The following is a 24,188-nucleotide window of genomic DNA, read 5'->3' on the forward strand; positions in this document are numbered from 1 at the left end:
TATGCCTCATACGTTCACCTCCCTATGTATTCAGTATGAGCAATGGAAGTAAGCCCCTGCCTGCCAAGGAACCTTAGTGATGAAGCAGGCATCTTTCTTTTCATCATAATATGGTTCAGACCAATTGTGCCAACAATGACTTGCAACTGCAAGTAAAACTTACGGTGGTCTTCAAATATATGAGATACAGAAAACATTCTTCAGCCTTGCAAAATTGATCTAGTCCTAGATGTGAGCTGACTCAACTAACTATATCCAAAAACTGAGCACCAAAACTATGGAAGGGCTGATCCATGACAGTTTAAGGGCAGTCAGTGTACATGCAGCAGAAATAGTGCTGGCTAACTAATTCCAGGTTTACTCCAGGATCAGAAGGGATGGAGTGGTGACACCCAGTCATTGCTTCTTGCTAAGGAGGTGGATGGAATTTAGAAGATGGAGTGGTGTGGGACAGCTCCATCTTCTAAAGGGCCATGAAAGGCAGGGGAATAGAGATTCCAGTTCCTTTCTGCAACATCCAGAGCAAAACTCTCATGTTAAGAGCACAAGAAGGATTGCTTAGAGGTTTTGCTCATTTTGAGAATGAAATTCAAATAGACAAGGACTTTTAAATATATATTTGTCTGGGTTTAATACTTTTTATGGAAAATTTTGTTGTTTTTAATAATGTGATTGCTGGGGGTGAAGCCCACAAAAAACTAAAAAAAGGCTATTGAAGATGGGTGACCAAATTGGAAGAGCTGGAGAGTGGAAGGCCAAACAGCAGAAAGGTCTGTCAAAAAAACTGTTGGAGAAAGCATGGAGAAAAATTTGTATGATTGGGAGAATTTAAGAGATCAACTGCAGTAGAAGACAAGGAGCACAGTTACTGGAATTTGTTCTTATCTTACAATATCATGAGAGGCTTTTCCAGCCTTCCAAGAGTGATTCTACTGTGATACACTTATCCTTTATAAGCAGAACATGACACCCCTCTATTTCTGAATTATTCTTATAGTCAGTATTCAGTGACACACTTTCCTTTAAAGACTAGGATCGTGCTTTGTTTTGTTTCCATCTTTCTTGTGTTGAAAAGAATTTTCTGGATGGAATTTGTAACATTTTAGCACAAATATGATTAAATGATTTGTGCATCTCTGAAGGCTCCTGTGGTATTTAGTTTGACCGGCTTGTTTAAAATCTGATGCCTTACACTGTGAATGAGACATTTAAAGAGTCTGAATCTGTATTTAGTCAACAAAAACCAAAGGGATAGGTAAACTCCAAATTCAGTTTAAAGGTACTTAGCATGCTAGTAGATGTATCATATTGGATGGCTGTGAGGTTCTTTGTCCTTATTTTTAATTTTGATTAGAATTAAAACCAGAAACCAAAGGCCTCAAAATCCAACTCCCAAAATAGCCATCTGTACTGAACCACTTAAATAAAGGCTGATGTTCAGTCTGATGAAGGGAAAATAGTAAAAATATCAGATTATGTAATTAAAAATGAGAACATAATTGCGCAAAAGACAGAATAGCATTACCTATATATTTTTTATCAGTAAAGGTTTGCTAGTTGAATTTGTAATTCTCCTGAGTCTTACATACAGGTACATACACCACTGTGGTTTTTTTGTTCTTTGGTTAAATCTTTGACCATATTTCTGGTTGTTGAGATGCTAATGAAGATGTCTCGCATTCTTGGGATGGCTGAAGAATCTCTATTAATAGCTGTTTGCTTGTCTGGAAGCAGAGGCATAGTTATCATCAAGTATTTGTGCCTGGGTTTTGAAGTGGCTGTACTAGAATGTGAAATATTCTGTGGTTATACTGTGGAGTATATCAGTGGTGGAAACTCTGAGGAGCTTGCATGCTTGGCAAACAGGATGTTGGAGAGCTTAACAATTAGACTGTGCTCAGGCTTTCATGAAGACAATGCAGAGTTTATAGCATGGCTGATCTGAATGGATTTTTATGAGTACAGAATGTAAGAGCCCTCTGACCCCTTAGATATTTTTCTTTTACACTTTCAAAATCCTATTGCATACCATTCATATAGGGAGGATGTGCCAGAATTCTTTGGAGGGGCGAAATGGGGTGTTTCAGCTAATACTTGTCTTATGGCTTGCTTTCTTCTCTTTTTCATGTGGGCACTCAGTATTTTTCAAAACCCATGATGTACACCTCTGTATGAGGCAGGAAGGACAAACATCACAGAGTACCTTGCAAAAATGTTGTTGGAAAAGGATCTACAAACCATAAAAACATTATAACCCTAATCATTAATAAACATGCAAAATAGAACTTCCCAACTTGCTTCAACAGACCTTTGTCCTTTACCTGCTGCACTGATCTATCCTAGTGATGAAGACCTGAGCTGACCCTGTCAGTTTATGAACCCATGAGTCTAGAGATTCTTTAACTTTCTAGCTTAGATTACCACACCATTTTATTCAATTTTTTTACTAAGCAGTGCCATGTATTCTGCAAATAATCCAAAGTAACATTGTTAACATGGTTTAAGCATTGTGATAAAAATCTGTTTAATTGGTGAGAAATGTCCCCTGGGTTTCAGTCTTTGTTTAGTGTGTCAAGTTGGAAGCCAAGAAGAAAAAAAACCCAAAAAGACCCATCAAGCAATTCTGAAATAGAAAACAGGAATGCAAAGACATGCTCCCCCACTAGGAAGCTGGCTAACTGAAATTGTCTTCATTCTAGCATTCTCTTTTAAGGACTGTAATTGACACTTCAATCTCATTCAAACAGTAATATAAAAACACTTAAACAACCTTTTACTTTTTTTTCTTGTTCCACATTTCTGTAGATGTCAACAATATTCTTTTCTTTCAGTCTGTGATGTGGATCATAGACTTCTCAGAAAGCCCTTGCTTGCTGCAACAATGACTTTTTTGTAATTGCCACACATTGGACATAAAGCCCTGGAGTGAAGTTCAGCAACCATTAATATCACACATCACCTGATATTTTGCTAGACCTGTAGCAGATAGGCAGCTATATTTTTCACATGGTAGAGAGCCAGCATGACAAAATTTAGAGCTAATTTCTTAGAGGTAGGATTGGAATTGAATGGCTGTGGAAACAGAAAGAACTGTAATCCTTTGAGTGCAGGACCTTAGACTGACAAATTTTGATGTTTAAAGCAAATAACTTTTAGATTTTGCTTTTAGGAGACAATCCTGTTCCCTTTGCCTGTTTTGATAAGAATATTGTTTCAGTGTTTTTTTTCCAGTATAAAATTGATTTTCCGGTATTCTCATAAACAGCATTTCAAGAGAAATCTCTAGTAAGATATTAGGCTAGCATTTTTAAAAGTGCTTATGAAAAGTTAGTGTCCTATGTGTACATTTGATTTTTAAAATAAATTGTTATTTAATAATTTGTACTGCTTTAAAAATCACACTGAATTTTCAATAAAGCACTTAAGAAGCTAATTTATCTACTCTATAAATACAATTTCTAGTCATATTGCTGATTTTAAGTAGTTGCAAATATGAAAAATACAAGCATAAACCATTTTATGTCATTGTCCTATCTTATGCCTAAACTCAGAGATAAGGAGTTCCATGTCTGTCTGTTGTAATGAGATGCACATCCTCCAGTGTTGGAGGCTGCAATTTCTTTCATTCAAAGCAAGAAAGTCTAGGTTTATTTTAGGTCCCAGCTTAAGCTGATGCAAATCTCTTTCTTCTGGATCCCAGGTGAAAGTACTGTCCTGAACCAAACTGTTAAACTGATCCCTGCACAGCTAAAAATCATTGCAGGAGAGACAGTTCAAGAGACCAGACTCTAACCTCAAGTTTGGGACAGCCAGCTTTGAGAGAAGGAGGAAACCCCGGGAGGAAGAATATTAATAAGCCCAGCACCCCCCAGTTGTTACCTTAAGACTGAAGAGTCAAGTTCCCCCTTATCCTTCCAAGGAAGCCCATGATTTTTGAACAATTGTTCAACACTGCCATCAGTATTGATGTAGGGAGTAGAGAGTAGAGAGAAGTCTGCTATCCTGCTGCTTCTGTGAAACTGTTATTCTCTTTGGACATGTATGGAGATGGTTGTGTTCTGCTTCAAGGGACTTGCGGTCCCTGCTCCATAGGACTTCTCAGGGCAAGGTGGGTGAAGCCTGCCAGGGTGTTTTGGATGCGGCATCTCCAGGTTCCCATCAGAACAGCAGACCTCACTGAGTTAAGGCATTTCCAAGAAAACATAGCTGACCAAGGCCATTTTGGATCAGTTTTGGTTCTTGTTAAGTCCGCTCTTGTACGAGTCTCTTGATTAGAATTCTTTTCTGTTTATTTTATCTTCCAAATGCATGTTAGATAGTTAGATACCTATTAGATACATTAACACCTTTTAGAAAGAATAGACCCTTACAAGATCAGGGGAACGTGTCTGTGTCTACTATTTTATGAAATGTTGGTGGTCATTATAACAGCAATGTCAACTGTGATGGTGGAAGAAGGTTTTGAGAGAGGATCTTTCAGCATTTAAATCTCTCTGTCCCTATAGTTCATCTCTATATTTCATCAATATACTTCAACATATCTGTATTCTAATTAAGCTGAAAACATAGTTAATTTCGGTAATGTACAGAAATGCCTCCTTCATGAAAGTATCTATTTTTTTCTCCAAATTGTTTAGTTCTGAAAAACTTTAGTTCTTAAATTGAGATGATTACACCACAGGATAATACAAGTTATATAGAAAAATATTGACTAATGTAATGATATTGAAGAAATCATGTAAATAAAAATAGACAAACATTTTTAGGAATCACTGGTGACTGTCATATTAAGTTTGAGAGATTTTAAAATTATCTCATAGTGATTTATTGGTTTTCAACATTTTCAAGACATTAAGGCTCTTTGTAGCTTTTTTGATTTGAGCACCTAATAACTGGGGAACCAAAAGCAATAATTACTTTAGTATCAACATTCTGAATCTGCTTTGAATTCTTTCAAGAGGTGGTGACTAGGCCCATAGCTACTGTGAAGATCGTTGCTGTTGAGAAGTTAGCATTGTTTTATTTGGTCTGTGAACAACACCAATATTGTTCAGTTCTTCTGCTTCCCACCCAAGTGAGATCTTTCTCAATTTAATCTCCTGATCTTTCTCAATTTAATCTCCTGTTCTTTCTAGTACTTCTTCAGACAGGTCTTCACAATGCAACTAAAAGCTCAGTTTGGAGAGTAGGGTCCACTGTTCTGACCTTTCTTGTAAAAATCTAAAGGATTTATTTATTGTAGAAATTTGTAATAAATGTCACAGCACTTCAGTTACACTTTTAAAATTCAATCTAATAGAATTTTATGGTGTTCTTTTCTGTAAGTCAATTTGGAAATATTTTTCTATGTACTTTTTAAACATAGAGCAAGAACAAGTGAAATTCAGACAGGTTTCAAGTTTCCCTTATTTTGACAACATCTTTAAAGATTCATGGTTGAAAGACATCCAGACATAATAGATAAATAGACTTCTAGGCTTTTTTAAAAAGGCATTATCCTATATAGTATTAGATTTCTGTATTAAGATGGTACTTAGATGGCAAAGTAAAGATTTCTTTTCACCATGCACATGAAATAACTTAGAAATGTCATCATCATGTCTGAGCTCAAACTCAAGGTTTTTTAAATGACTCTTACTTCACTTTCATCTATTTTGTATTATGTTGAATCAGTGGTATGGCTACCAAATTGCTTTCTGCTTTAGAAAGTAATGAGCCAGTAGAAGACTCTGCTGCATTTGTAGCTTTTATATTTGTGACAGCAATTTAAAAAAAAAAAATTTGAAAGCTTGAAAAGCAAACAGAGCTATCTCTCTCTTTCTGCTATTTTTCCTAGCAATATCCACAACACACATTGATAATATAGACCAGGGTACCCAAAGGCCAAAGCAGGAGAATGCTAAGTGCCTTATTTATAAACTGTGTACAATATGGGTCAGAAAAGGTCAGAGAATGGGAGAGGTTTCAAGAACCTGTTTGGTATCCACTGATTTCCAAAAGCGTAGGCTTATGACTTGCCACATCTGTTTCCCATTAATTTGCCTAACAGTTCCACTAGGAATTGTCAGCAGAACAACCTTGATCCCACACAGGATTGAATGCCAGAACCCATCAAGGTGTAGCACATTCTTTATGCTCTCTGTGGGGGCATATTTTTCTTTCTTACACTTCTACCTTGCCCCAGTATGATTTGCCTTTAAGTGTGACTTCATCCTCTGCTTTGATACCCATCTACAAAACAGTATTTCCATAAAATATAACAGCTCTGTTTCCCTCTTCTGTCTGTGTACTATAAAGTAGATCATAACTTTGTGAGCAACCCTCAATAACCAATAATTCTGGAAAAATATTTCATTCTAATAATGCATGCTATTTTTGGTTTGTAGCTTGGGGGTTGTTGCTCCATATTCATGGGATTGTTTTAATTGAATTTAATATCGTTTTGGCTTACAGTGAGATAAAGAAATAGAGTCTGTTTAAAAGTTAATGTATTTCTAATTAAAGTAAATTTAATTTGACTTAAAATTCTTTCACATTAATTACCAAACTTGGATTTCAGAGTGCAGTATTTATGGGCTGCCAAACTATTTGACAGGGATCCAATGTATTTTCATTTCTTTGTGACAGAGGAATGCCCTTAGCCATTTACAACCTTTGATATGCATTCAGAATATTTGTTGGCATCAGTTAGCTGTATTTATGTGCATGAACTGAGTATTGCTGTAAGTGTCTTTTGCTCCTCATCATTTTTTAACTCTAAGAAAAGACACAGTAAAATCATTATTAAACCTTTTAACCTGTAGAAGCTCTGAGAATTGATTAAACCAATGAAGACTTAAAGTGATTACTGAAAACCATTCTGACTCATTCAATTTTTATGCTTGAACCATTAGACTGCATATTGTGTGCGCACTGCATAAAACATACAGCACAAGCAAATTTTTTACTTTTATTTTTGTGTCATCTTATTCAGGGAAACTGTAAAGTAACTATGTCTGACACCTGCCTTGCTCTTTTTTGTGTTGAGTGTGTTAATGATTCTGGAAGTGCACAAATTACCCATGGGTTCCTTCCAGTAAGTCTTCAATAGGAGTGCACAAATGTATACACTAGCATGCAGTGAATATGCCTCTGGATGTAGAGCACCATACTTGGTTGGTTGACTAAACTCATCAAATTAAATTAATTTGCTGGGGTTTATTATTTTTTCCTTTTTAATGCATGTTTTATATTACTTTTATTATTATTTCTGCATTTTCTCTCTCCCCCTCTTTTTGTTTTACATATTGCTTTCATTTGTTTATAGAAGAAAAGAAAGCAGATCCAGAGAATGGGGATACAGGTAGGGTGACATTCAAAATATTTTCATGTTTTTACCCTTAAGTTCTTTGATCTACTGTGTTTAAGAAAATGTGTACCATAGAATTGGATTGCAATTTTTATGTACTTTGAGGATTTCAAAATAGACACTAGGAAATGGAAACTAAGAAAGGTCTTCCCAAATATATTTCCTTTGCTTTTTTTAAGGGAGTCAAATTAGGGTGAGAAATGGGAAGAAAGAGACCAGAATGAGCTAAGGAAGGCTCTTGTACACTTCAGGACTTCTGTCCTTCCCACTCCAGGCACAGTGTGCGTACCTGCACACTGCCTTTTTCCTCTCTATTGCAGGCTTCTGACTTCCAGAATCTCAGTGTTTCTGTAGTCCCCTCATCACTAGTTTTCCCCCGTGCCTGAACTGCTGTGCCTCCCAAATTTTGTATCCCTCTTGTCCATGTCTATCCAGAACTAAATCTGTCCTAATATTTTAAGAGAAATTCCACTCTGCTTCCATACTCCAGATTTCCCTTTTACTCTCTGTGTCCCGGAAGCCCCACTGTACAGCAAACTCCTTCTCTGAACACATCACCATCACCAGCATCTATAATACCTAGACTATTTTGATAATTCCCATTGGAGAAGGCAATGAAAGAAAGAGTGAAAGCACACAGCTCCCAGCAGTTTTTATTTTTATTTTTTTAAATAGATAGGTTTGCCTTAAGCTAAGCTGGGTGACAAGGCCATTTTGTTTTCCCTTTTGTCTCTGGTGTGGACCACAGGCTATCAACTGAAGTCTTAGATTAGAGAGTAACCAACGTTGACCTGAAGAGCAAATAACAGTCTTTAGTTCCAGGCTGAATTGAATGGTTGCTCATCTCCTTGTAAAAATGTGACTCTATGAGCAGTTGAGGTCAGGAAAATTTAGGTATTAAGCACACCACTGATTACAGCCCCTTAAAATTTTTAGCATGAAACAAACATTTAGTTTTTAGTTATGAAGAAAGCTTTAATAGTGAAGTAGCTGAATCTTATCTTATTGCAAGATAAATCATGAAAACAATGGATTGTGTTCGAAGCAGTAACAGTGATTCTAGTGCCTGCCCTGAGTCCTGTTGCAGGAATTATACAGCAGCCACCTAGACCATGGTAGGAATTATGTGGATGCCACCTTACCATGGCTCATCCCTAGGTTCCACTTTAATAAGAGTCAGAGTTCCTTCTTCTACTATGTTTAATATTCAATAGCAGTTACAGCTTGACCTGGGTCCTCTGAAGAAGGGTCCTGCCTGTTGATTGTTACTGGATTTTATATTCTCTATAGGTTGCTTGGTTTCCTAATGGCACTTCTGCTCATCCAATCCCATTTGTGGCATGTGGGGTCTTCTCTTCTGATTTGCTCCTGCAGCCTCCAGACACCCTTTTTGTCTTTGTCTTGAGACATTTCCTTATCTTTTGTTACAAAATATCCTGCAGTAAGAGTTTTACTTATTCTCCGTTATCTAGCAGTTATATTTCCATAGATAAAAACAAAGGTTAAAGTACAATTCATGTGGCCTAAGTCTTAATTTACTTTAGTCACTAGTGCTAAGCTCTGACACTATTCTCTCACTACAGTCCTTGTGGATCTGAGGGCAGGTTAAAGGGTTGCTGTGCACAGTACTTGGGTGCCTTACTCTGGCATTTCAGTACTCTGTTTGTACTGTAGTTGTGCTGCTTTCCCTCAGCTCATTCTCTTCTAAAAATATGGAGAATGGCTGGTACTGAATCAGCAGCTGGCTTTCTGTCAGCCAGAAATTTCCATGTGGTGATGAAAACCCCACTGAGCTAACATTCAGGCCACGGGATTTTTAACATTAGAGAGCTGTTGAAAATAAGCAAAACTCTGACGTGTTGCCTACAGTGGAATGATCTCAGTTGGTTTTGGTGAGTAACACCACTTTGTTCTTCCATCAGTCTTTCTTAATTTTTTGTGTTCCTAAGGCTGAAGTTTGAGTCTTCTCAACTTGGATATTTCTGTTGGAGGCACAGCTACTGTCTAGAAGCAAAATTTTGGAAGGAAGTTAAGGCAGAAGTGTACAAATGAATTCACTTTTGCCTGCCCAAAATTTGGTTGCATACACTTCGGTACATTGTCGCAGTACATGAAAGTATATCAGAAGTAGCTTTAAGTTTTCCGTTGTCATTCTCTATAGTCCCCAAAATTTGTTGTGTTGGGCTTTAGCAAAGGAATTGAATAACACAGGGCTCAGTCAGCCTTGTGCTACCAGCGTGGAAGTTTATGCTCCTACGTTTTCACCACTATTGATAAATAGTTAGATCCATGTTAGCTCTGATTTGTCTACACACACTCCATATACACCTCCTGATTACAGTGAAGTCCTTAGTACAGGACTGATGTTCAGCCTTGGTTACCAAAATCATATTAGGAGCTAAAGCTTCCTAATGCACCTGGACAGTTACTCTCTGGAAGTACTTTCTGCTCCTGCTAAACCTCTTTACGTAGGTTTCACCGAAGTGTAGATTTGCCAGCAGAAATGGAGACGATAACAAATTTGCATTTCCACCACTTAGTGCAACACGCAGGCATGCTGGGCCATGTGAACGGGAAGTGCTGTGACACTCTCTCAACCTTTCCTACTCCCTTCCAGATCACGGCTGCATCTGGCTTAAGTTACATCGAGATTAGCCTGCGGCAACCAGTAATGCTGCGCACTCTGCATGTCAGTTCCATGCATAGTAGAACCAAAGATGATCTTCTGCATTATGAACTTTCCACTGCCCTCAGGATTCCCTCTCTTTTTGCACATAACTGAATTCACTCACTTGTTAAAGTCGGTTTCAAAAATGCATAGCAAATTAGACTTTCTTTTAATAAGGTTTTATGGAATTTAATATCTTTTTTCTAAATTTTGCTGTCTTGTTTTTCTCTTGAGACTTGGATGAGCCACCAATTTTTTCTTATTTTACTACACCAAGGGTTTACGTGTTATACTCCCCTTTTCAATGGCATATTTCAGGGTGCTTCATTTTGAAGATCATAGGCAATTGGATTTATGGAAACTTAACTTTCACTTTGCCAAGTGGTCGTAGATAAGAATGAATATTTTCACATGTAAAATTTCAAATTTATGCTCAAGAGATGTTATTTTATCAATTCTTGTAATTTCTGAAATTTGGCAGAATGTCTGGGGACAGAGAATGTATGTGATGATTTCATAAGAAAACTTAATGAGAAAAATTGACAAAATTTCCTTTTGGTGAAAAATATCTCCTTTGTTATGTTACTGAAGAATGAGTGGATTTGCAGAGTGTTATGATTTCAGCAAAGGTGATTTCTTTCTTTGAGCAAAACTTAGAGTATTTTACTTCAAAACAACTTATATGTTACTTCTGCCATTGAAAAAAAATATTTTTCCAGTTTAAAGTTTTTGTTTTCAAGAGAAAAAATATATCTTTAGAGCTTTTAAAACTAGATTCTTAAAAAAACCACTTCGTCTTAATGATAAATTGGCAAATATTGCTATAGGGCCTATAATGGTTGAGGAAAATTGTGACAGAAAAAACTAGTTGTATTGTATTTTGGGAATTTTCATCTTATGTTGGCTTTTTAATTTTGTTTCTTCCTGTAAAACACCTTTTCTTTTTTTTTTTTCATTAATTTTTCTGGATTTTCATTTATCTTTAGAGTTTTGTTGAAGTCTTTTCATTCATGTTATTTGTAGGGAGTAAAGATGGAGAGTTTGAATTCAGTATTCAGAAGCCCAGAGGGTTTATAGATAACACTACAATTTATCTTCATAATATTCCCTTTTCTTTTCACCCGCTTCCTTCCAGATTTCCTATGAAGTGCTACAAGATTTAGCTGGCAGGTCTCATAGTATGTGTTACTGCCATTATTGTTGTCAAGCAAGAAAATACAAAGCTCAGAGGCTCTGCAGAGGCCCTGTGCAAAGCCTCACATTACTATTAGATTACAACTTAGAACTGAGGTTTAGATAGTACACTGGAATCTAATATTCCCTTCTCAGTTCCCTAAATAAAATCCAGATTGTTCAATACGTATAAGATACCGAAGCTTCCATTTATGACTAGTGGGATTCTGAAATTTTAATCCTAGAGAACTTTTGTGTTAAAATTAGGGAAAGTTTAAGACAAATGTCAGTCAAAATGAATACTTTTTAGCGTTCAGTAGATAATGGAATTACTCTTGATTTATGCCATGTTAAAGTGGAAGAGAATCAAGCCTATGTGTGTATAATAGATAACTATATTTTGTTTGAAAATTTTTTTTAATCCTGGGCTCTTGCCCTCCTCTCGGTTTTCTATTTCTCACTCTTCCACCTCAGCTTTGGCACTTCCTTGTTATTTTACATAGTAAATTGTGCTGTTACAGTACCATTTGGTTGAAACCAGCTGCTGCCCAAGTCATATAGTAAGAACTCATCCCTAACTGAGACTAATCATGTAATTGGTCCAAGAAGAGTGAATCCTGAAATCATTCTTAAAGTTGTGTGTCATTAGAATGTAATACAGTGATGCCACTGGGTGGCTCTTTAACATTCCTTTAGATATCTTTAAATTATTTGGAGCATACTAAGAATGTGCCCAAGCAGTAAATGGAAGATCTGCTAGCATGTGGTTGTTACTTGGTTAGTAATTTGATATATTACATTATAACAAATGCAGAACCAGGATCTCCACCCAAAATAAGCAGATTGTCTTTGCATTCCTTTTAAGTGAAAGACTCAGTTTGTCTTGAATATTTTTGAAATAGTAAAATTCTATTCTGTGGAAACATTGTGTTCTCTTTACACTCATTTCTTCCACAAAGTTTGTTTCATTTGAATTGTGTAGATAATACAACACTTACTAAGATTCTGGTGAAATATTTACTTATCTACTATTTTCCTCCTCTTGCAACCTCTTGGTTTTCCGCAAAATCGTAATTCAGAAACTAAAATTATATACACTGTAATTTAAGTAAATCAGATTTCATCTCTTTCTGTTAAAACTTCCATGAGCATAACTTTAAACTTGGAAAATTGAGGACTGCCTGTGTATTTATTTTCTTTTTTTTTTTTCTTAACAGGTGCAATGGATGTAGAAGAGAGGAATCGCCAATTGAAAATGAGCAAGTACAAACAGGTAGCAGGATCAGATTCCAGGCTGGAACAAGATTATCATTCTAAGGCAAGGGAGTTTTGTTTTGAAAAGCAACAAAATGTGTTAAACTGAAATATCCAATATCCTTTTAGAAAGTAAGAGATGAGTGTCAGGTTGTTTCTTCAGTAAAAGTTTCTTCTGTGCCTATAATAAAATTATTGGAAATGTGCAGCAAAACCCTTAACACACAGAGTCTTCTTAATTATTAAAAATTAAGAAGGATAAATTAAAGCAAATAAAAGTGGCAGTGTAATTATCCATTGGAATGAACAATAGGGCCATGATTTGAAAACTCAAAGAGAAGGTTAAAAAAAAGGTTTATTGAGTGACAGATGGAATGAGAGCTATTGAAACCTATTCATGGCTTTCATATAGTTGAACACAGGGTTATCTTGATCTAGTGAAAACTGGAAAAATGTAGTGTTACTTAGTTTAACAGTGGCAGTTTAGCTCTTGGAAAAGTATTTTATACATCAACAAAAGCTTCCACCCCAGCTGTGGCAATTTTCCAAAAGTCTGAATTGTTACGTAGCAGTATAGCCTCAAATATACTATCCAAAATTTTCTGCTATCTGGAACAGGGTCATGTCATATACAGTGTGTTAATTAAAATAATCAAGATATTTTCAATTTAAACTTCTATTATACAGAAATAATTTAGTGTCCTCTAAAAGACCTCATTAATTGAGGTCAGATTGTAAATGGAAAACACGAGACTTCTGACCTATAAAAGCTGGCTGAGGAAGAGAAGTCTGGTTTAGACTTTTATTTCCAGGATGTAGTTCCTTGCTCCAAGGATTGGCAAAGTTACTGTAAACCTAGCCATTTAATATTTGAAGACAAAGGAATTTAGTAAGTATTATTAGTTTTGAAGATAATATAAACTAATATACTTGATTATACTTGATAATTACTTTCTAGAATGTACACTTCAGTGTGGGAAAATAGAGGAAGAGCTTTAGCGAAGCCCATGACAAAATGGAAAACCCTATTAATGAAAATAGTTAGAACTGACAAAATAAAAAGGAAACTGTGAAAATGGCTTAAAATACTTCAAAACTCTGTAGACATGTTGCATGATTATTTGGGTATTTTACAAATGTAGTTTTTACTACGGAAGGCATAGGAATTTTTATTGACATGTAGGAGTGACTTGGTATACTGTCTGTCATGTTTAGATGCTTCTTTTATGGCAAAATTATTTTCACGTGTGTCTATATTGTCGGCTTTGAAAGGTGTTAACTCTTAGAGACGAGTGTAGTACTGTGAGCAGAAATTCTCATAAGTGTTATGATTGTATGTACCACAAAAGTATGACTTTATGTATTGTATGTATAACCAGACATTCTGCTAATTTTCCTGCTCCCTCAATGCTTGACTGAAATTTGAGTCAGAAGTAGGACTGGTATAGAATAAATGATCTCTCATGTGAAGGAGCTGGGTAGAATATAACTACCTAAGGAAACATTTCCTACCCTTGTTTTTCCATTTCACCTACACCATATTATTGGGCCTCACTCTACATCTTTTTTAATTGAAATTTTAACTTCACTATTATTGGAATGTATTAAAGAAGAAAATTATAAATGGAATTATTTTATGAATATGCTGATTTATTTATTGCACACATCAAACAAATTGTGTCCAGAAATAAACAATTAATTTACTCTTCTGCCAAAGTGTAGTTTCAGTATTTGGAAATGAGTTATTTATTCTATCAATGAACTTGTGGAACTAGACATTGAATATTCAAATATATGTGTTAATTCGGAATGTATTCTTAAAATCGTGTAGTTTTAAAGCCATATGAGAACCACAATTCTCTTAAGCCATATGAGAGTTCCGTCTTCACTTTTTTACTACCACTGCTTCAGTTCCCCTTAATTAAGTGTTTATATTATCTAGAGACAGAAAATGAGTAGGTACAATTTATCTGTCTGGTTTCTACAAAAGTTCTTCTGGAATCATGAACTGAAACACAAATGTCAAATGCTGACTGAAATCTCATGTTCTGTGTAGTATACAGCGACTTTGATTTTTTAAATCTGCCAACTGCCACAAGCAGGCAGTCAAGCGTGCCATGCCTGAGAAAAATGTTAAGTAGGCATTAAGCAACAGTCAGGAAAGCTAACACGGAATTTATTTTACCTTTCTGTTCTCTTTCTTTTTTTAAATGGAAGTCAACAGCAACTGTATGTCCCTCATGTTTACTTTGAGTTAAGAAAAAATATCCTTGCTTGCTGAGAAAGTAAAAGGTATAACAGTAGAAGTTATATTAAATATTAAAATTTTAAAATAGTCATCCTGTATTATACTCCTCTAGTTTTGTTCTACCTCTGGAGGTCAGTACTAGAGGCTTTAGAGGAAGGTACAGGCACTTCTATGGTGCATAGTCATACATGAAGCAGCTTGTGGGAAAAGTTTACTTCCAGACATCTGTATTCTTAGATGCTGGTGAAATAGGAAATTGATTTTCCCTTATATTTTTTCCTAATGATTGATAAAATTGTAGATTGTATTTTTATTATTCATATGCACACACCATAATTTTTGGAAAACTAAGTATTCTGCTTCCACAATATTTTATATGCATTATTTTGGCAGGCAATATATTGTGTAAAAGAGCTATTTCCTTAAATGCAGAAGTTGCTTAAGTGTGGTTTTAGCACAGACATAAGGAAAACAATCAAAATATTTGATTTTTCCTATAAATGTATTAACAGCTAAGGAGACATGAGTGGAAGACCAGCGTGGGCATTAAGGATTAGGTAAAACTATTTCTGGTTTTGGAACAAGTATTTATTTCTGAACATTAAGTACTAGTGGACTTGTACTAAATGCAACATAAACTAAAGTCTGAATTGCAGTGCTGGTAGGAGCTGATGTGCAGGACAACCTGAGTTCTGGTAATATGAAAAAAAAAAGCACAGTAGCACAGGAGTGTTCCACCAGAGAAAAAATAGTCATTTACTATACTGTGACTCTGCAACACTAGCCCAATTTGTGTAATTTTCCTCAAGAATCTTTCTAGGACTAGTTTACTGTTTTGCATAAAAACTAAGCTTCACAGTTCTTAAGTGTTTAAGCAAGGTGCACTGTGAAGGGGGAAGGGCCAAGATGGGAGCCTGGAGAAGCTGAGCGAACAGCGTGCTAGAATCATTTTGTTCACTTTTGAAGTCAATTTGCAAACTACCTCTTAAAACCTCTCTGAGCCTCTCTGCCTTGCTTCTTGCTTAATGCTGCTGCCATTAGCTCTTCTAGCAAACAAATCGATAGTGCTATGCTTGGTGAGTAACTCCTTCCCTTGGCCACTCCCACCCCTGCTCAGAGTCAGGAATCCCTGCTGACAAACGAAGGATAAAGGGTGCGAGGAATCATACCATTCCTCTCTCCTTGCCCCCATGACTGGAATGTGCCCAGTGGATCAACGGGGGAGAGTTGAAAAGCTTTGTTGCTACTGAGGAAAAAGAGAGAAGATATTTGTATGTGGAGCCCTAGAAGTGATTGCAATCAATATGAAATCAATGCAGAATCAAGAGAGAAGTCCATCAACTCAGGCCATATTTAGCCGCTACAAAAGGATCTGAGTAACTAAAAGCATTGAATGCCAAACTAAAGGGGGCTGGATTTCTGTAGGAGTTAAAATAGTGAAAAATAATTGTTTTCTTTAAGGACAAAGGTAAAACAGAAACTGGCAACTAGCTGACACACATTTAAACCTCAAAGTATCGTGAGGCTAATTTTATTTGTTTTATTAGGAGAAACTAATGACCTACAAAAAGGCAGAGAAATCCAGTTATATAATATAGCAATCAGTAATAGTCAGTAATGTAGTAATTAGGAATATAGTATATTAGAGCAACAAGGAACAAAGTGGGGATAAAAGAGGTAAAAGACCAGATAAAAATGGAATTTTTTGCAGAACTGGTTACAAGATTATTTAGCCAAATGTAGAAAACAGTACACCAAATAGAGAATAATACAGAACACCAAGAGCACTTTCCAACTCCACCTTTAATGATTTATATTGATGATAAGACTGAAACTTTTTACATCATCAGATGTGTGTACTGCTGCAGTTCCTGTTAATCAATAACCACAATTCAAGATTTAAATATGACCATAATTCTCTGTGTTTAGTGTAGGAGACTAGTAGTAGGCATACTAGCATGCTACTTTGTGATCTTCTAAACTGTTAGCAAGACCAAGACAAATTAAGCTGTGGCAAAGAAGAGCTAAGCATGTGCTCAGTCTATTTGAGTAGTGTAGATGCAGCTGAAATGCCCCTGGAGCATGCAGACACTGAAATGCTGCAGTTCTTGAGACTGAGACACTTCGATTCAGCAACAAATCAAGTACCACCTTATGGGTTACCTGTGTGAGACGATGTGCAAAAGGTAAGAGCTGTGACACTGGAGGTGAAAGAGGTTGAGTTTGAATACATCAGAAGCAGATCTTCTTAACTCTCAGTCTTATTGCAGTGTGCAAAAGTGCCCAAGAACTGCCTTTTTCCTCTGAAATCTGCAGTGAGTAGTTGTGTCATTGGTACAGCTACATGTGATATCCTTTAACCTATGTTGTTGATTGAAACATTTGATTTAACGATGTTTTGGGAATGCCCTTGTCTTTTCCTTAAAAATCAAGAGAGCAGTACACAGGGTAGCAAAGATTGCTGGCAGAAACACTTCCACTTTTCTTCTTCTTGAAACCCTTGCGGAGGGGGAGTTGAACAAATATCCAAGCGAATAAGATGACCTTTTATATTCTTACTGTATATAAGCTGTAGTTGATTTATTTGGTTTTGAGTTGGCAATGGTTTTTGAAAGTTTAAGCATAGAGTTCGGGAGTTCTATGAAGATCATGATATGCCCAGTATTAATTTGATAATTTATAATAATTATGAATATACCTCTTTGATCCTATAATTCCTTCTTACAACTTCTGTTGTTAAGGATGAAATTAGAAATATTCAAAATATTGAATAAAAAAATGGAGGCTAGGTTAGATATCCATATTCCCTCAAAACAGTGCAGAAATTGGAAATCTGTTTTGTATCATTTCTTTTTAACATACCAGTTTAAATTTTAAAATTTTAGATATCTGGATAATACTTGGAAAGGCAAAGTAATGAGAATGGAGCTATGCTGAAGAATAATTAAGAAGGCAAAAATTAACACAGATAATACCACACACAAATACCCCATGCAATTATTTTCTATAAAATAGCTGTAAAACTAAGGGCCTAAGCAGTAGAATTTGATAGGCTTATAAATGGGAATAGCTGTGTGTAGTTTTATGGGGTCCCTTCATCCTTCTTCCCCACCTCCACACCAATAAGCTTTTTGCTTCAGGAAATAAATCAAACACCAACAAAGCTAACAAAGAATTTTCCATATGAGGAAACTATTTGGTTATTGCCTGTTCAATGGCTTTTGTGCTTTCCTATGGACTAGTCAGGAATTGTATTTTTGGACAAGAAACTTGACAGCTAAACCAGCTGTCTGGTCTGGAAGGACAGATCCTGTCACTCAATAGCCTGTGAGTGCTCAAGTAGCCTAATCAATTGTGCTTATTTGTGATATGAAGGAATTTTACTACTCAATGGCAGAGAGAATCTCTCTGGCCCATAGTGCTGATAGCATTTACATTTTCAATCAAGTATTTATATTTTCATATAAAAGTCTGTGTAATAAATTGCTGATGTTGCAGTTCTGGTTCCCATAAATACAGGATTTATAGTTCAATTATAAGACTTAAAAATGTAGCTAGATGAAATAAATTCAGAACTCTAGATTTGAGCTCTATACACATGGTAATGTAAAAAGCATCTCTTTCATTTCTATTTTTATCAAACGGAATTTTCTGATGGGTTAAAAGTAATTTAGTGACTTTGAATACAGATGTGGATTGGTGTGATTTCTAGTATTTTCTTCTTTAGTTAATGATATGCAAACTCTCAGAAAAGATTTCTGTAGCTGTCATTTTTCTTTTACATTTAATTCAAGCTCTATTTCAATTTATTTTGGTTTTGATACTTTTCTAATTTATTTTTTAATCTATGTATTAGAAATTTAAAGTATTTTTAAATGTAATACTGTAGTTAACACAAATACTGCATTCACATATCATGATTACGGCTGAAATCCAAACATCTGGAAGTACGTTGATACTGGCTGTCTTTATCTGTCAGCAAGTACTTTCTGTTTTCAGCCATTTCCTTAGTTTTTCTCTAAGCTTCTGTTGCTAATCTTATATCTAGAAAGCACAGGTTAAGTACATTATAAAATGTTGTTAAAGTACCTTATAATTTTACAACAAATCTCAAGGAGAAAAAAATTACTTCTGAAAGTGGAAAATTAAAAGCATCAGTCTGTTTTGGCTCTGAACATTCATTAGTTATTGGAGTTTATTGGAATAAAGGGGATTTTCAATAGCAGAAAATTATGCTTTTCCATTTAAAAACAAAAACAAAACCAAAAACTACTAAGTGTAACACAAAGTCTTGACTTTTACTCTTGTAGCAGAGTTAAGTATTCTTTTTTCAGAAAGCAAATATTTTCCAGAAAACAATTATTTTATCAAACCCATATACATCAAAATGTGTATCAAAAGTTTTCTATCAAAGCCAGATTCAATTAAATAATTGTAACCGTTCCATTAAAAATCACATTTTAAAATCACTTGGGTACTGTTTTGACTGACTTCCAGCCAGAGTAATCACTGCAATTTATCTTAAATCCTTTTATCGTTTTTGTAATGGAAGATATTTTCCTTTCAAAACTGCTTTGTATAGACACATGAATTGCAAAGCTGTTAGTCTATTTTGGTTCAGTGGCTGTCTTTTCATAGTAAACTCAGTTATTTCTGTTTACAGTTCTTATCTGAATTTAAGCCGTAAAGTTCCAAGATGCTATTGAACTGAGTAACAATTAATGTATAAAATGGTGCGACTGCACTTGAATTAATTATCTAAAATGTACTGAAACTGATGTTATGCTGATAATAAATGAGAAAATCTATGGAAAACAAGGAGGAAAATTAACTGGGAAATACATACTAAATATCTGGGTGCCACAGTGTGGCATTCAAAAAGAGAGAATATATGAAGTTAACTGAATTGCTGCAACAGTCAGGGAGTGCCAAGAAATGAGAATAATAATCTATGATAACATGTGTCACATCAGACTGCAGTTTGTGCTACTTAATTCTGTGCTAAGCAGAATAGAAACAAAAAAGACATTAGTTACATTCGAAAGATAACAGGAGTAGAGCAGTGGTTCCAGCTAGATGGAAACATGTTTGCTAGATCGATTTGCTAAGCTATTAACCGTAAAAAAACAAGGAAAGTGTGGCACACAATTAGGAAGGATACACCTGAAGTCTCAATTGTTATAGAATTGTTCGGGAAGGGCCTCTGCCGAGTCGCAAGGTTCAGACTGGATCACCTTGCTTTCTAAACTTCCTCTCTGAGAGGAGTCTAGGTTTGGCTGCATCCGGTCTTAGCCCCTGACTGTAAGGGAGGATTCAGAGCCTAGGTTCTGCCACAGAGACGGTTTATTTCAGCTCGAGCTGAGTGCCTCTGGAGGGGGGACACCCCTTGGTTATTTCCCCGTGCCTTTTTAAAGTTTCGCGATATATTACATAAGGTGTTCACATGCCTATCCATGAGACATGAACAGACTTTTTGCTCGATTAGCTTCTTTAATAGCTGCTCTTCCTCTGCAATGACTACAGTAACATCTTTCGAATTTTATTTATTCCTGTAGTTTTACCATCCTCCTGTCTTATCTGCACCTGGATCTCATCTGTTTTCTGTTAGCTTCAGAAGGAACGGTTTCTCTGTTTCTTGAAGGTCTTTTCCTTGAACTGTAGGTTTGCTTCAGTTCATCTCATTGTGTGAGGCTCCCGGTACATCTCCATTTGACTAAGCAAAAATTCAGCTGAAGTTCGGTTATGATTTGCAGCCTCAGGCCGCAGCACTCCAGTCACTCATGCTAAGCAAAGCAAAACAAGTTTCAATTCAACCTAATTTTCAGCAATCACACAATTAATTCTAATATTCTACAAGTAAACTATTTTAATCCCTAACACCAATGCAGTGCTTGCACAGAGCCTACTTAAATGTTTAGGATTCAAAATGAAGAAGCAGAACCTTCGTCTGTCTGCTTCATGGGATTGGTTCAGAGGCCACCAAGCACTGTTGGACTCAGAGGCAGGAGAGCTGGCTGGCCCCTCGCCTCACGCACCTCCTGCCCTCCCTGGCTCCCCAGTGCTGCAGCAGCTTGAGAAGGTCCTCCCGGGATGGCCGCCAGAGAGCCGCTCCCCATGGTTCGGCTGGGCATACCTTAGGTGGAGGATTTGCCCAGAGTTTACCATTCGTAGTTCTGACTACAAGGATAAGGCCTGTAAAGTGGTTTTAGCAGTGTGGATGTTTTCCTTGATTTGGTCTCTGGGAGTCCCTCTCTTTGTTGAAGGGGTTGATTTTCTTTGATAGCAGCCCTAAAGTTATCAGTGAAAATTTTGCCAGTTCATCAACCTTTTTCCAAACAACAGATTTGTGGTTTTGAGGAATTTTTGCCATCTGTCATGCAAGAAAAAAGCTACGTTATCTCTATCAGATTTCCCCAAGGCATTGCATTTTTTTGCTTCTTTTTTTTGAAGTATCTTAACTACCTAGTTAATTTTAGTGAATATAACTGTGACTTCAAGCATCCATATTGCAAGTAGTTTATATGAAGGATTTGGATGGATATGTAGCATACCACCATTGTTCTGCAAAAGCTGGTTCTGCGCAATGGAGCTAATCAGTCAGGACCTTGGAGTCTCAGCATGAGGTCTTCCTTTTGTAAAGCCTTAATGCCTTCAGCAACTCTTCTAGTGAGAATGGTGCTAAAACATGATATTACCTTTGTAGCCCTTCTAACCTATGGTATTTCTGACTGTCATTTGTTGGAAGTCTTTGCTTACAAGAATTAATATTTATTCAGTGTTAGGCAATAGAATATTTACTTTAGTAATATATCAGAAAGAATATTATCCTTCTCCTGCAGATGGACATTATTGTTTTACCAGAGATTTCACTGACAGTCTGGAATCAGTGAATAATAACAGGAAATAACACCAAAAAAAAAAAATAAAAAGCAATTATGAAAATTTAATCCTCGCTTCTGAACAGAGTAATGATGTATCCTGTTCATTTTTGTAATAAAAAAGTGGAAAAGTTAAATTATCACAGCAAACTTATTCTACTAGTAGTATTCCAAGACAGTGGAAAATGACATTTAGACAAAATGATCAAATAAATTTAATAAAGTCTGCATAAAGAAAACCTCTTTTTTTTCTTCTGTAAAAGACCATCTTGTCCTAAACTTTTGCCTTGAATATATGCAGCTCTTTCGTCTGCTGTATCATGCTGAAAAGGAGTATCAAAATCATGTTTCTTCCAGAGCCAGTTTATGTTGAGGAAAAAAACTCATGTCGTACAATCAAACGTGCACAATTTTGTCATGAAGTTTGACTTGTGTTATTGCAGTAAAATTTATCTGATGTATCTTTTTACTTCAAGCTGTGTGAAATCTGTAAAAGATGTTATGTTAGTTTCCTCATATAGAGTATCTTAGATCCATTAAATTTCAGAGAACCAGGATGCATCATCCTGTTTGTGTTCTCTCTCAAGTGACACATACCCTCAGGTAAAAAACAATTCTAGGGATTTGCACGCTTCTGTAGTTTAATCTGAAGCAACTAGCTAATTAATAATATCTGCACTTTACTTAGTTTGAATATGTTTTTCTAAAAACAAAATTCAAAACACTGTCACATAGTTTTCTGTATCTAAGAGACAATAATATAAATTCACTTCTGGTAAACAGGCTGACTTTCAGTTTCAAGAATTGTAAAGCAATAACTGGGTGGTTTTTAGAAGGCATTTAGAAATGTTTCATTTCCCACTTCTAAGCTAGTTCCTAGTCATAAACATTTAGGAAATGCTATGCTAATGCTATAGTAAAGAAACAGCTGTAAAATGAAAATAACTTCTATAATCTTCTATAAAGAGTTTTAAAAATGTCCACAGAAGTTCATAGAATAGTTCCAACATAAATAACTGTCTTATGAAATGATCTAAATTTCTCACACAGTTTCAATTAAGTTTTTTTTTGTTTCTTCTCTGGAAATGTTACACATTATTATCCTACTGTTAAAGTGTTTTATGTGGTGAAGCTGAAGTTGTAACCAATGTTATTAGGTGTTGCATATTTTCATAAAACTGAATTAAAATATGAATTCATAAAATAGAATACAAATTAACCTTACAAGCAAGCAAAGAGGTAAATTATTATAGTATTTATAATGCCATATGACAGAAATAAGTAATACATGTTTTCTAATTACTCCCTCTTTGAGAACTGAAGCACAACGACTCAAAAGAAAAAGAAAGAGTTCAGTTTTTCTATTCCCTAAGAGTGATTTGCATGCTCAGGATCTCCCTGCAACCTTTTTTCCCCTAGTTGCCATATAACAATGGTAAAGCCGCTCAGTGAATACGTTTTAGGGAAAAGTAATGTTTTCTAAGCAGTTTAACTTGCTTATGGAGGGATAAGGAGATTGTGGTATTTACATCTTGCAGATTTCTTTCCCCTTCGGCTAGACACGAATCAGCAGAAAATTTGTAGACAAATTATCAGCTGAGCTCATTTATTTCTTATTGTACAGAGATTTTTCCAAGATGTATCCTAATAATCAGTGAAAACAAGAGATTAGGAAAAAAGATTATGAGACCTTCGCTCAAATCACGCTTGATTTTGGAGGCTACCCTCTGATATCTACGGATTTAAGGACTTAGAAAGTGGAATCATACAAAAATATATTTATATCCTGTTCTTGAGCAATTGTGTTAGTCATGGTCCTTAGGCACTTCTGCTTACAGGAATAAGCACTCACCAGATGGCCCATGTAGCAATGCAGCTGTTCTCTTCAGCATGAATTCCTTTGAAGGTGCTGTGTCCCAGGACAAATTTGGTGAAAGTCATATTTGAATGTTACAGGGAGAAAGTAGGATTAGGGTGAAGCTCATATCTCTGTTCTCAAACCACCAGGTATGCTGAAATACTTCACAGGCTTTTGGGGTGAAATAAAGTGTAATGAAACAGAAATTCTGTGATAAGAAGAGGTGGTTGCCTTTCCATCTTTGTTTTGTTTTGTTTTGTTTTTGTTTTTATGAGAGATCCAAGGACTACAAAGAAATTATGGAAAAGAAGTTTAAAGTACAGGTTAAATGACAACTCTTTAAAATGCCTATTATTTGACTTCATAGCTTACATTTGCAAAGTAACATCTCAAAGAAGCCCAAATTAGGTAGAACAATCAGAGACAAAAGAGGATTTCTTAAAACAGAAATCCTGCCTTTTTACCCACTTTAAAAAATAAGCTGTTGCCTGTATGGCAGGACTGTGTGAAGTGCCACGTATTTTGAGTGCAGTGGCAGCAGAAATGACATGTGAACCACTTGAGGAACAGAAACAAATACAAGAAGTACACTCTGTTTAATCAGTGAAATAGGATTCACTGGAGTTAGAAGACCAAAAAGGACCAGAAGGAGAATTAAGAGTTATCATTGAAACTGAACCCATGGAGCAAGTGAGTTAAATGTAGGCAGGCTCACCAGTTTGTCCTAACAAACATGCTGGAGTTCACAAAGATAAAGCACT

General features: G+C 35.8%; 1 protein-coding gene across 39 annotated transcripts in view; it reads left to right on the plus strand.

The window, feature by feature from the left end:
- Window positions 1-24,188, plus strand: part of RIMS2 (regulating synaptic membrane exocytosis 2) — a 478,829-nt gene that overhangs the window by 374,849 nt on the left and 79,792 nt on the right. For 15 of the 39 annotated variants that reach the window (XM_086465565.1, XM_086465572.1, XM_086465563.1 and 12 more), the window contains one exon: window positions 12,407-12,507. The exons of 21 other annotated variants lie outside the window; for them this stretch is intronic. In XM_086465565.1, the coding sequence (XP_086321691.1) occupies window positions 12,407-12,507 (101 nt within the window). Of the gene's footprint in view, window positions 1-7,306; window positions 7,343-12,406; window positions 12,508-24,188 lie in introns of all 39 variants that reach the window. 3 more of the 39 variants (XM_086465559.1, XM_086465562.1, XM_086465560.1) reach the window with 1 other exon arrangement.

Source organism: Leptosomus discolor, chromosome 5 (assembly GCF_034619465.1).
Source record: "Leptosomus discolor isolate bLepDis1 chromosome 5, bLepDis1.hap2, whole genome shotgun sequence".
Lineage (NCBI taxonomy): Eukaryota > Metazoa > Chordata > Aves > Leptosomiformes > Leptosomidae > Leptosomus > Leptosomus discolor.